Here is a 14,167-nt window from a genome sequence, read left to right on the forward strand (position 1 = left end):
TCAATTCAGAGGGCTGAACTCTTCTAACAGGGCTATTAAAGTGATGGGGAAAATGTTAATTAGCAGTGAAAACTGGTCACTGATTAGGAAAAGGGTTAGAATGAAAACCAGTAGCCAGGGCCGGAATTTAGATGAAAAGAGGCCCTATAGGCTATTCCACTTATGAGGCCCTTTCACCTCCCATTTTTACGTTTGTTCAAATTGCTAACAATTTGAATGAAGGCCCCTCTTGATCTTGAGGCCTGTGGACGAAGGTTCAAACAAATAGCAGGCAGACACCAATTCTAATAAGCAGAATCTTTTATTTCTGACTTCTTGGTGAGCAGAGTGGCTTTTCCTTACAGAGAGAAAATGCAAGGAAGGCCCCCGACAAGGGGGGTTCAGCTGCATTTATAACAAAATCTTCAAAGAGAATGGTTAGAAAAAAATAAATCAGTTTCACTCCAAGGCCACAGAGCATCCTTTAGAAACATTTGTGGATTACAACGGAAAACATAAATTCTAGTCTTATATTTGGAATGAAGCTTATCAGAAAACCTGTCATAGCCACTTCTGAAACAGCTGGGAAGAGTCAAAAACTGCATTCCACACCAGCAGCTCTACCCTAATAAGCACACTTATTTTTATCTGTTATAATAATACCAAGGCATACAGAGAACATGCAGATTTTCATACAGAAGCTAGCAACAGATTTTAACTTCCATTCCTCAAGCCCTAGGGTGAAGCCTAGTTAGCCTATAGGAAAATCCGGCCCTGCCTGTAGCCATTGCGGCCCTCCAGGCCTGGAGTTCGCCACCCCTGCCCTATTGTGTGCTTGGTGTGTGTGTGTGTGCCCTGCGGTGGGCTGGCACTCTGCCCGGGGTTTGTTTCTGCCTTGCGCCCCCTGTGCTGGCTAGAATTGGCTCCAGCAGACCCCCGCGACCCTGTGTTAGGATATAACGGGTTGGAAAATGACTAACTGAACATAAGCAGGTGACAGTTCTACTCATAAACCGGTTTTACAGTCACCGTACTGGGATTTGCGCCACCACTGACGAAATACGCCGCCGTGCCACTGCCATTATTATTTAAAATTATTTTTACATAATATTAAATCCTGACAGTGTTTCTTGTATTCTATAAATAATTTTACAAATATACAGTCTTAATACAATAGTTAATAAATCGTTATTTATAAATATAGAATCTTGCTTCGGTTCTTTATATCCACGCACATTTCTTGATTTGATTTTGATTTTGATTCTGATTCTGATTCTTTTTTCCCTTGGGGTATTTTCCCGAAGAACTCGGCGGAATCCTGCAGTCTTACCACTGGCGAAGCTTTTGTTCGAAAGGACCGGCCCAATTCGATGGCAGTAGCCAATCACAGCCCAACCTCCAAGCACTAACTGGAATTATTAGTAGAGGGCGGGATTTCGCGTTGCTAGGAGGCGGTGTTGCCGCCGAAAGATGGCGGCTTCCGAGAGGCGGGGTGTGTTGCTATTTACCTCATAAACGGACGAATTTCCAGGGGTTTCATCGTGCTCGCGGAAGACCCTGACATATTTCAAGTCATATTGCATAAAATAAGGAGTATCTGTGCCTTTGTCGCGAGGCCAGTCAATCGGAGGACGAGAGCACACGTGCTTTGACATCTGCGGGTAAGAGAATCCTTTGGACGTTAGCGAGCAGTAGCAGCTGCTTGTACACTGATGCTGCTTCCGACCGGGTTAGCGCAACGGACGGCCTTTGTGCGTTGCCGTAGTGGAGCCCCCCGCGCAGGCCGCCTGTGTAATCGGTCTCTTTCATGTGTGTGATATCGCTGTCCATTGCCTTCTATCATGATTAAGTATTTACCAAAGTTCGAATCAGGTCAATCCGATTCTGGATCGCCGGGGCCGAAGGGTATCCCGTCAGCTTTGAGCAACCAATCCTGGACGGGGTACTTGATCATCCCAGGGCATATTCGGACACACTCAGATTCATAAAGAGCAGAGCGAGAGGATGCAAGTCTATGGGAGATGAGAGGAGAGCAGGTGCCTTACAAATGGGGGATGTGGTGGTGCAAATTCTTCACAAAGCGCGATCGGGTCCGAATTTTAGTTGTGAGGTTTCGGCGCTAACTCTTTTGGACTGTCTGATTCAAGAATTCACATTCAGTCCAGGCAAGCGCAGTGTCGGTGTTATAACGGGAAAGCGAAAGGGACGATACAAGAAAATGCGCCTCACCCGTTTTCAAAACCCTATTATATATTTTTAGATGAAAGGGGTGGAGCCTATCTGAACCGTACTGGGGGCGCAGGGCGGAAACAACTCCGTGGCGGGGTGCCAGCCAAATGCAGGGCACACTTACACGCATCGGGCAAATTCAGAAACGTCAGATAACCAGGCATGCAGTCGGGAGGGTTATTTCCACATTGTAAAGGAAAGAATGTCAAAAGAACACACCGATTCGGCAGTACAGCCGTCATCATGAAAAAGCAATGAGTAGGTGACAAATATAGGCGAGGAAGGAGGGAACAAAGCCGGGGCAGATGAAAGGAGAAAAGGTTAGAAGAGGTCAGAAAAAGCTGCCATTCGAGAAGATGGAGGGCTTTATTGTCATACCACCCATTAAGAAAGTATTGCAGCATACAGTGACACAAAATAATGTTCTCCAGGACTGCAGTGCAACATAAACACAGGACAAGTGCAAGACACGTAAGCAGCTATACTACACTGTAAATAGATACATAAATAACAAGTAATAGGCAAGTGAATAGATAGCAATAATAACTGAACATGTAGTTAGTCATTAAGACCTGGAGAAATCTGTAATTCTAGGCTGATCATGGGAAAGAACACAGACAGAGAAATCAGTGTGGCTGTGATCAAGGGGTGTGACATCGGCTTTGTGAGGTCTTTGATCTCATTGGCACAAACGTGGCCCTCCACAGAATGGTCTGCTAGCCACCTCCTTGTTTCACCTGCGTAGATAGCAGGACACGTCCTACAAGATATGCAGTAAACGTGATTTTTAGCCTGTTTTTTAATGCCGAATTTACCAGCGAGACTGGATACAAGGGGTCTGACTGTTGGTGACATTCATTTCAAGTGACACCGTGGCTCCTGCCACCACTCAGAGTGCCTGGAGGGGGTAATGTGTCTCTCCTCTCAGTCTATTGAGCTGTGGACAAGAAGCTTGCATGGGTTAGGTTGTCGCTGAAGGGAGATCAAGGGTGGGTTAGGAAGAAAAGCTCCTGTGGAAGGATCAGTCTGGAAGATTGGGATATATGTTGTTTGATGAACTGTGGGAAGAGAAGGAGTCTTAGGGTGGAATGGGAGGACCAGTGGGATGCGGGGTTCATTATTGGGGTTCTCTTCGAGTGGATGTTACAAGGTTAGATAGTTTAGTCTTGACAGCATGCTCTTAAAAATGATTGTCTCCTAATATATGTAAATAATTGCTGTTTACTCTCGACCTTTGAACTCCTCATGGTTTCCGACCACCACACTCTCCAATGACAATTTGCCCCTTTACAGTAGCTGTGCCCTGCAATATTGCGATGCCCTGTTTAATGGTGGTTGCTGCCTTTGTTCCCATTGTTTCCAGGGTAGACTTTTTGCCTCCATGATCCTGATCTTGATTAAGCCACTTTGATTATGGACGGCTGGATGGTAATAAGACCATGAATACGTGGATTGGCTATTGTGGTGAGAAGGCCTTGCTTGTTTTTAGCAGTTGAACAGTTAGCTGCGATCTTTAAAATGGGGTAACGCTGGTGAATCATCTGGTGGGGAAGCCCTTAATTCTTGTTCCAGTCTTCCTGTTGTGTGATGAGGGGTACAAAGGTAGACTAGTCCTGGTTAATAGGAATTGCATTCAGCCAATGTATGGGTATATAGTGCCTTTCATATTGAGCTCCACGTGACTGCACAGCTAACATTCCAGCATGGAGGGAACATTTAACAATAAAATGGAGTCACTGTCCCCATGTCTGCGTGGGTTTCCTCCGAGTTCTTCGGTTTCCTCCCACAGTCCAAAGACATGCAGGTTAGGTGATACTAAATTGTCCCCAGTGTGTGCTTGGTGTGACGGTGTTTGTTTATGTGTGTGTGTATGTGCCCTGTGATGGGCTGGCGCCCTGCCCGGGGTTTGTTTCCTGCCTTGCGCCCTGTGTTGGCTGGGATTGGCTCCAGCAGACCCCTGTGACCCTGTAGTTCGGATATAGCGGGTTGGATAACGAATGGGGACGGCACGGTGGCGCAGTGGGTGGCTCTGCTGCCTCGCAGTTAGGTGACCTGGGTTCACTTCCCAGGTCCTCCCTGCGTGGAGTTTGCATGTTCTCCCCGTGTCTGCGTGGGTTTCCTCCGACAGTCCAAAGACATGCATGTCAGGTGCTTTGGCGATCCTAAATTGTCCCTTGTGTGTGTGTGTGTGTGCGTGTGTGTGCCCTGCAGTGGGCTGGCGTCCTGCCCAGGGTTTGGTTCCTGCCTTGCGCCCTGTGTTGGCTGGGATTGGCTCCAGCAGACCCCCGTGACCCTGTAGTTAGGATATAGCGGGTTGGGTAATGGATGGGGGCGGCACGGTGGCACAGTGGGTAGCCTGCTGCTTCGCTGTAAGGAGACCTGGGTTCACTTCCTGCATGCGCCCTGTGGTTGGCTGGCACCCTGCCCAGGGTTTGTTTCCTGCCTTGCGCCCTGTGTTGGCTGGGATTGGCTCCAGCAGACCCCCGTGACCCTGTAGTTAGGATATAGCGGGTTGGGTAATGGATGGATTGATGGAGTCACTGTGGCAGGACGTCACAAGGGTCAAGAGACCAGAACTACCTGATTGGGATGTGTTTCAGCTGCCATGACAAGCACTTTGTTTCACTTCTCAACGAAGCCTGCAGCATGTTGTTTCATTTATGACTTTGTCCCTGGCCAAAACCCGCATTCACCGTGCAGTTTCTGACATGTCGTTGGCAACCCCGTTCTGCATTGTATGATACGTTTCAGTTGGATTGCTATCGATTTTGGATTTTTTTCGGTTTTGCTTTCTTCTTTCCTCATGGTGGCTGGATGCGGGTGGATAATCTCCTCAGGTGTGCATCCATTTTTTGTTCATTCCCACGCTGTACTGCCTGATCTGACATCCCAACATTTCATTTTTTTTTTTCCACTTTGTTTGTACAGCTCCCTGTTATGAAGATGGAAGATTATGAAGAATTCTGCATGAAGCACTTGTCTCATTTCCAAGGCGAAGGAAGGCCACATTCCCCTGATGCCTACCAGCAGGCACGACTGTCCCTCATCCAGTTCCATGGAATGGCGGTCCTAGCACCCGTGGTAAGTGTCTGCTCAACGTCCTGGGGGAGAAGTGGGGTGGAGGGGATCTTTTATGGCCAGCCTGAGCTTGTGTGACCGCGAAGATATGAGACGTCAAGGGGGGTGTTTTTATCTGAGCTACCTGGAAGGTAAATAGAAATGAGGATGAGCACGAAAAAGCGCGAGGAGCCTTTTTCAGGTGGTCCCACAGCGAGTAAGAGACGACCCATCTTCTAACAGAAACTTTCTGAGCGTGACATGATATCCACTTTGTTCCTCTTATCTTTCCTAAGAGTCGGTGCCTTCGCAATGATATTCTGTACAGCCATCTCGAAATACCTTCTTATGTCTCTGTGAAGTAAAAAAAGGTCCAAAATGAGTAGAAAGGTTCATACCTTCTAATAGGGGTGCCAAGGGGGCAGGGGCACCGCGTGTTAACTTTTGTATGTCTGTAGGGTCAGTACAAAGGAATTTCAGCCCCATGAAAATATCAAGTGAAGCCTCTGTGTGGTAAGGTTACAAGATGAGTGTAACAACAGAACCGTGCCGAGGGTGTCATGGTGGCCTCATTAAATTTCTGAGGTGTCCCTAAGGTCCATATGATTGCAGGTAAAGTTGGCACCCACATTTTAAAACATCTGTTCATGTATCTGAGAAGTCAAAGACCCAGAAAAGGTGTAAGGGCACCTGGTAACAAAGGGGTACCGACTAGGCTGACGAGGCACTACACTGAACTTCTGAGCTGCCCTCAGGGTTAATGTTGTCACTGCAAGATTGAGCCGCCATACCTCAAAACTTCATCCCAAAGCCAAGTGCAAAGTACCCGAATCAGTGTAAGGGCATCTGCTAACTGACGGGGGGGTGGTTCACTATTGACACGGTGGAATTCAGCACTGCCGCCTCAAAACATCACCTAAAAGACCCCAAAAGAGGCCAATGGCATCTGGTAACGGAGGAGTGAACGTTCTAAGGCAGGGGTCCTCCATCAACAGTCCTGGAGGGCCGCAGTGGCTGCAGGTTTTTATTCCAACTAGTTTCCTAATTAGAAAGCAGTCCATGCTGACTGGTATTGAAATGTGTGGCTTGTTAATGCTTGCATTTATCTAAGAGCAGTTTGAATTGCGGGGAGCACGGTGGCGTAGTGTCTGCCCAGTCCAAAGACATGCATTGTAAGGTGCATTGGTGATCCTAAATTGTCCCTTGTGTGTGTGTGTGTCCTGTGGTGGACTGGCGCCCTGCCCAGGATTTTTTCCTGCCTTGCGCCCTGTGCTGGCTGGGATTGGCTCCAGCAGACCCCCGTGTTAGGATATAGCGGATTGGAAAATGACTGACTGACATGACAATTTGAATTGCACTGTAGAGTTTCCTTATCTGTGTGATTTAAACTTAACGGTCCTTGCAATTCCCCTCTCATTCTTTTCTAAACATTTTTTTTATCACAGATTTCTTCATGGTAAGCACATTAGCTGGAGAGCTGCTGGTTTATTGGTTATCTGCCTCTCATTATTAACCAATGTCTGATTAAGAAAATGGGTGGCACGGTGGCGCAGTGGTAGCGCTGCTGCCTCGCAGTTAGCTTCCTGGGTCCTCCCTGTGTGGAGTTTGCATGTTCTTTCCTCCCGGTGCTCCGGTTCTAAATTGACGATTCTAAATTGTCCCGTGTGTGTGTGCTTGGTATGTGTGGGTGTGTTGGCACCCTGCCCGAGATTGGTTCCTGCCTTGTGCCCTGTGTTGGCTGGGATTGGCTCCAGCGGACCCCCGTGACCCTGTATTTGGATTCAGTGGGTTAGAAAATGGATGGATGGATGATTAAGAAAACAGGCAACAATTAAAACTTAAATGCAGCTGCTGAAATCTAAAATAGGCAATTAAGGGTTCTGTGTGTGTGCTTGGTGTGTGTGTGCCCTGTGGTGGGGTGGCACCCTGCCCGGGGTTTGTTTCCTGCCTTGCGCCCTGTGTTGGCTGGGATTGGCTCCAGCAGACCCCCGTGACCCTGTAGTTAGGATATAGCGGGTTGGATAATGGATGGGGTGGCACGGTGGCGCAGTGGTAGCGCTGCTGCCTTGCAGTTAGGAGGCCCGGGTTCGCTTCCCGGGTTCACTTCCCAGGTTCGCTTCCCGGGTCCGCTTCCCGGGTCCGCTTCCCGGGTCCTCCCTACGTGGAGTTTGCATGTTCTCACCACGTGGGTTTCCTCCCGGTGCTCTGGTTCTAAATTGACGATTCTAAATTGTCCCGTGTGTGTGTGCTTGGTATGTGTGGGTGTGTTGGCACCCTGCCCGAGATTGGTTCCTGCCTTGTGCCCTGTGTTGGCTGGGATTGGCTCCAGCGGACCCCCGTGACCCTGTATTTGGATTCAGTGGGTTAGAAAATGGATGGATGGATGATTAAGAAAACAGGCAACAATTAAAACTTAAATGCAGCTGCTGAAATCTAAAATAGGCAATTAAGGGTTCTGAATGGTAACAGGCCCCAAAAAATGTACACTCGATTCCTGTTAATCGGACCACATTGGGTCCTAATAACTGGCTGGTCCGATTACACGAACATGCCCTATACATGTGCAACCAAGATTGGACGTGCTATAAGTCACATATTAAAATGTCATTATGACTTTTATTGTGCTGCACACGCGTATGGCGAACGTACAAACAAGAACTATGTACATGTACGGTTGCTTAGAACTTTGTTTATTGAAAAAGAAATCTACAAATACTTCGAAACGATCTACACCAGGGGTCGGCAACCTTTTGCTAACTGTGTGCCAACTTAAGGTTTCAAATTATTCAGAGTGCCAACATCACATATCATTTTATACAAGTCGAGGTCAATATTCTTATTTTACCATATATTTTATTTTTATATTTTAATTAATTAATATATAGTGATATTCAATAAAATGTAAAGTTGTAAACAACATTAAAAGAAATAGAGTTTCTTGAAAGATGTTTAAAAAAACTTTTTTATTATTAATGGGAGCCTTGCCCTTGCATGGTCTTGGCCAGTTGCTCAATATCGACAACATACTTTGTCACTTTGAGTTTGACATAATTTTCTGAATGTTCAGGCGTTAGGCGACTACGCTGTGGATTTAGCACTGCTTTCATGTGAGAGAAAATTTGCTCACAGGAATAGGTTGATCCAAAAGCTGAAAGAAGAGCAAAAGCAATTTTCTTCAAACAGATGTAATAATTCGGAAGGGATCTCCAACAGCTGAGAATAGCTGCAGACTTTTCTAGATTTTCATTTTCCAGAGACTTCCATAGTTCAACAAATTTTGATGTCCATAATTCTGAAGATCTGAAGTCAATCTGTTGCATCAATATCCATACAACTAAATAGTTCCAACTGGGTAGTTTCCAAATCAATTATATCAGGCTTAATGAGATACGAAAATAAGAATCCATGAATGTGGAAGTCCTTACTTCGTTTATCAAATTTTGCTTTGAGTGCTTCAATGTACTCTTGAAGCTCATCTACATTTATTTCAAATTGATTTGAGAGATTCTTCACATTCGGGAAGTACCTGAATGCTTTGATGTTGATATCACAGGTAAAAATGTCTAGTTTCATTGTAAATGCTTTCCAATAGCTGAAAAGATCAAGTACTGTTTGTCCATGTCCTTGTAATTTTAGATTAAGTTAATTTAAATGTGTGCTTATGTCAGTCAGAAACATCAACTTTAACACCCAGTTTTCATCTTTCAGTTCAGGAAAATGTTTCTTTTTTTCATTAAGAAACACCTTAATAGCTCCAAGACAACTGACAAATCTATTTAAAACTTTGCCTCGACTAAGCCAGCGAACATTGCTGTGTAGCAGAAGATCTCCATATTCACACTCAATTTCTTGTAAAAGAAACTTGAACTGCCTGTGAACCAGTGAAGAATGAGAAATTATAAAGTTGACTATTTCAACAACAGTTGTCATCACAGAGACCAAATTCAGAGATGAGGTCTTTGCACATAGGCTCTCCTGGTGTATAATACAATGAAAATTCAAAAGTTTGCGGCCAACATAATTTTCAAGAAGTTTTGCAAATCCTTTCTTCTTGCCAACCATTGCAGCAGCACCATCGGTTGTCACACAGAATAACTTGTTTAAGTCTATGTCATGTTTAGCAAAATAACTAATAAATGCAGTCAAAATGTCTTCTGCTTTGTTGTGTCATGAAGTGGCAATAAGCAACACAACTCTTCATAAATGTGATTATTTTCAAGATACCTTGCAACCAAGGCTAAGCGAGACAAATCGTTTAAATCAGTGCTTTCGTCAAGCACAACACTAAATACTTGAGATTGTTTTAATCCAGATATTTGTTTAGTTGTTACATTTTTAGCTAAATCAGTTATGCACCTCTCAACTGATCTTGCAGAAATTGGTATTTCTCTAATACGAGTAAATATAATCTCCTTATTTGGTAAATCACCGAATAAAATTTCAGCACTGCTTAAAAAAGTTTCTTTGATGTATTCTCCGTCTGTAAACGGTTTCCCTTTCAAAGCAAAACATTCAGCTATTTTATAACTACATTCAGTAGCTTTAATCTTCATTCCAACTGCTTTGCTCAAAATACTAGTTTGTTTTTCGAAACCAGAAATAGCTTTTTTGATAGCTTCACTTTTCTCTTCTGAGGGTTTTGTTTGAAAGTGTCTTTGTACACTAGATGTGCGACACGCAACGCTTTCACAACAGAAAGTACACACAGCACGATCTTTTTGTCCAACAAATCCATATTCTTTTGTCCAACAGATCTACATACGTGCATATGAGAGGAAAACCGTCAGTAAACTGTCAGCTATAACTAGTCATAATGACACTACAATGCCGATCGCTGTACACAGCTTGTTTAGAAGCGTGGGCCTTAATTATATTGACGTTTTTTCTAAGTAGATCTAGGAACTAATAAAAATATGACCATCTCAGTTTTTTTATACAATGGATATATTTAGATTAATCAATATGAACCATATATATTATTCAACTACCGGCATCCGGCCTTTGTAGATCTACTGTAGATCTGCATATTTGCAGCACATGACCGGAAAGTCGTAACCAATGTTCATATTAGAAAACATTTATAAAATGCAAAAACCAACGTTGTTCTATAGTGGGTATCGTTAAAATATCACCTGAAAAATTATATATGTGCTTGTATACAACGAAATCCAGATATACACACAACAGGTTTTAAAGCAAATGCGCCACAATTTTTTATGTAATAGAATTTTGATCTCGCTAGTGGACGTTACTGTCGTTAGTTTCTGAGATTTTGCAAATAGACTGTTCCCTGACCTACTTAGACTGCTGTTACAACAAGTCTGTGGCTGGTACCCTGCTACGCCCAAGTGCCGAAATGAGCAAGGAAACCCCGCTAATCAATTTATAATCAACTTTATACAGGAAACGTGAAGAGTCTGCGTGCCATTTGAAATTGCTTGGCGTGCCAAGTGTGGCACACGTGCCATAGGTTGCCGACCCCTGATCTACACGACACTCAGCATGCGAAGCACAAAAAAAAAGGTTACATTACCAAATTCCAGTCTGTTGAAGATTCTGTTTACGCTCGACTTCATGTCGCCGGCTACTGGGCGATCCGTTTTAGGAAAGAAACGGCAGGCAACCCCACTGGTTTGCACTTGGTACACATTTTCCGACGTCCTGACCTTTGATAAAAGCATAAATTCTCCTGGGGAGCCCAGGGATCCCCCCGATGTCGCTGACCCGCTTTACATCCGCTTTCCACGGACGACTTGTGGCTTCTTTTTTTTATTCTCTGTCATGGAATTTTGGTCCAAATAAGCGAACAATATTAGGCTTATGTAATATGATCTGTTTCGGTTCTTTAGGATTCGGTCCGATTAACCGGTGGTCCAATTAACCGGAATCGGCTGTGTTGCTTTAGTAGTAAATAAAAGGGTTCTAATTAAGAAAGTGGTTAAAGTAAAACCCTGCAGCCACTGTGGACCTCCAGGACTGTAATGGAGGACCCTCTGATCTACAAAGTAACTAAACTTTGTCTTTGATGAATGAAAGTGCTAACAAGGCCTAGAGTTAAATATCAAGTTTCGTTATCGGCAAGAGCTGAGTTCTAATTAGGACACTGGCTGGAATGATAACCTGTAGCCACTGCGGCCCTCCAGGACCATGATTGAGGACCCCTGGTCTAAGGTGTCTGTGGGTCTTTGGAATCGCCACTCTGAAAACATCTGTGCGTTCCCTTGTGTGGTCAAGATTCCAAAATGAGAGTAAGGGGACACATCTGAATCGAGAGATCCTCCTTTGGATGAATGAATGAAAACTGCCCTCCTTAACCTCTAACACCCCCCCCCATATATTAATTTGGTAACACTGCAGTTTAGGTTCATCAAAAATGCATCCGTTACTCATTTGTTCTGATGTAACAAGACCTTAACAAAGGCTTCTTATGGCCTTCGTGACACTTCTGAAACCTCGGTATGTTGGTTATTCATCTCTGTGCTGTGTGGCATATTGGCATGCTGGCAAAATGACTTGTTAATATGAATGATTCACAGGCCGTATACTAAATATGTAATATCGAAAGAAATGCGTCTCGGTTAAGCCACCACAGGCCACTCCAAAGTCAAATTTTGTTAGTAGACCACATTGCAGAGATGAAGAAACACTTTACTGATGCTTTGGAACCGTTACAAGAAGTGTTTAAAGTCTTGTATGGCGTACAGTGGGGGCCCTTGCCCGGCCGGGACGCCCCTACAATGGAAGGACCTGGGGAGGGAGGGAGCATATCCAGAGCATTACCTCCCTCGGAGCTCTAGGTGGCAAGCCCCTGTGGGCTGCAGCGGTTCCTCAGACTCCCACAGGGCTCCATGGGATCTGGACTTTGGTGCCGCCCTGTTGAGATCCGTGGGCACCACCAGGGGGTGGTGCAGCTGCTGCTGCTGAGCCCTTATGGGCAGTTCTTCTGCCACACCCAGAAAGTGGAACAACAAACACCTGGAGCAGTTCCAGGGTGCCTTATAAAAGGAGCCAGAAGACACTACTCCGGGAGCCAGAGTTGGGAGGAGGTAGACGAAGCTTGTCCAAAGGAGTGGAGGAGGACAAAGAGAAAGAGAAGAAGAAGAAGAAATGTATGTAGTGCTGTGCTTGGGGACTGTGCTAGACTTGTGGGAAACGGGGGAAGGCGTTTCCCATGAGGAGAAAGAAAAATTAAAAAGACTTGTGTGCCTTGAACTTGCGTGCCATGCCCCTCTGTGTCGGGTTGTTGGTGGTCCACACTTATTACATTAGAATAAACCATTAACGACACACTGCACAATAACGTGCAGTGAATCCACTTGGCTTGAGCCTTCCTAGTTTTCCTCCTCTTTCTCTGTACGTTTAGCACTCGTTTCCTCAGAGGCTGATGCACTTGCTGCTTCCTGAGCAGCCAGCAGTAGGTGCCATTGTGTGTGTGTGTGTGTGTCCATCCATTTTCCAACCCGCTGAATCCAAACACAGGATCACGGGGGTCTGCTGGAGCCAATCCTAGCCAACACAGGGCACAAGGCACATATATATACAGTGGTGTGAAAAACTATTTGCCCCCTTCCTGATTTCTTATTCTTTTGCATGTTTGTCACACAAAATGTTTCTGATCATCACACACATTTAACCATTAGTCAAATATAACACAAGTAAACACAGAATGCAGTTTTTAAATGATGGTTTTTATTATTTAGGGAGAAAAAAAAATCCAAACCTACATGGCCCTGTGTGAAAAAGTAATTGCCCCCTTGTTAAAAAAGAACCTAACTGTGGTGTATCACACCTGAGTTCAATTTCCTGATTACTGCCACACCTGTTTCAATCAAGAAATCACTTCAATAGGAGCTGCCTGACACAGAGAAGTAGACCAAAAGCACCTCAAAAGCTAGACATCATGCCAAGATCCAAAGATTAAAGGTTATAAAACCATTTCTAAAGCTTTGGGACTCCAGCGAACCCCAGTGAGAGCCATTATCCACAAATGGCAAAAACATGGAACAGTGGTGAACCTTCCCAGGAGTGGCCGGCCGACCAAAATTACCCCAAGAGCGCAGAGACGACTCATCCGAGAGGTCACAAAAGACCCCAGGACAACGTCTAAAGAACTGCAGGCCTCACTTGCCTCAATTAAGGTCAGTGTTCACGACTCCACCATAAGAAAGAGACTGGGCAAAAACGGCCTGCATGGCAGATTTCCAAGACGCAAACCACTGTTAAGCAAAAAGAACATTAGGGCTTGTCTCAATTTTGCTAAGAAACATCTCAATGATTGCCAAGACTTTTGGGAAAATACCTTGTGGACTGATGAGACAAAAGTTGAATTTTTTGGAAGGCAAATGTCCCGTTACATCTGACTTAAAAGGAACACAGCATTTCAGAAAAAGAACATCATACCAACAGTAAAATATGGTGGTGGTAGTGTGATGGTCTGGGGTTGTTTTGCTGCTTCAGGACCTGGAAGGCTTGCTGTGATAGATGGAACCATGAATTCTACTGTCTACCAAAAAATCCTGAAGGAGAATGTCCGCCATCTGTTCGTCAACTCAAGCTGAAGCGATCTTGGGTGCTGCAACAGGACAATGACCCAAAACACACCAGCAAATCCACCTCTGAATGGCTGAAGAAAAACAAAATGAAGACTTTGGAGTGGCCTAGTCAAAGTCCTTGACCTGAATCCAATTGAGATGCTATGGCATGACCTTAAAAAGGCGGTTCATGCTAGAAAACCCTCAAATAAAGCTGAATTACAACAAGTCTGCTAAGATGAGTGGGCCAAAATTCCTCCAGAGCGCTGTAAAAGACTCATTGCAAGTTATCGCAAACGCTTGATTGCAGTTATTGCTGCTAAGGGTGGCCCAACCAGTTATTAGGTTCAGGGGCAATTACTTTTTCACAC

General features: G+C 44.8%; 1 protein-coding gene across 3 annotated transcripts in view; it reads left to right on the forward strand.

Annotated features, from left to right (window-relative positions):
• Positions 1-1,426: 1,426 nt before the first annotated feature.
• The window catches only part of LOC120542496 (centriolar coiled-coil protein of 110 kDa-like), a 68,522-nt gene continuing 55,781 nt past the window's right edge, over positions 1,427-14,167 (forward strand). For 2 of the 3 annotated variants that reach the window (XR_005636194.1, XM_039775006.1), the window contains exons 1-2: positions 1,427-1,640; positions 5,137-5,289. Coding sequence is in view for 2 of the 3 variants with exons in the window: in XM_039775006.1 (XP_039630940.1) it covers positions 5,146-5,289 (144 nt within the window). In the remaining variant the exon portion in view is untranslated. The remainder of the gene's footprint in view (positions 1,641-5,136; positions 5,290-14,167) is intronic. The other variant, XM_039775005.1, reaches the window with a different exon arrangement.

Source organism: Polypterus senegalus, chromosome 13 (assembly GCF_016835505.1).
Source record: "Polypterus senegalus isolate Bchr_013 chromosome 13, ASM1683550v1, whole genome shotgun sequence".
NCBI classification, from domain to species: Eukaryota; Metazoa; Chordata; class Cladistia; order Polypteriformes; family Polypteridae; genus Polypterus; species Polypterus senegalus.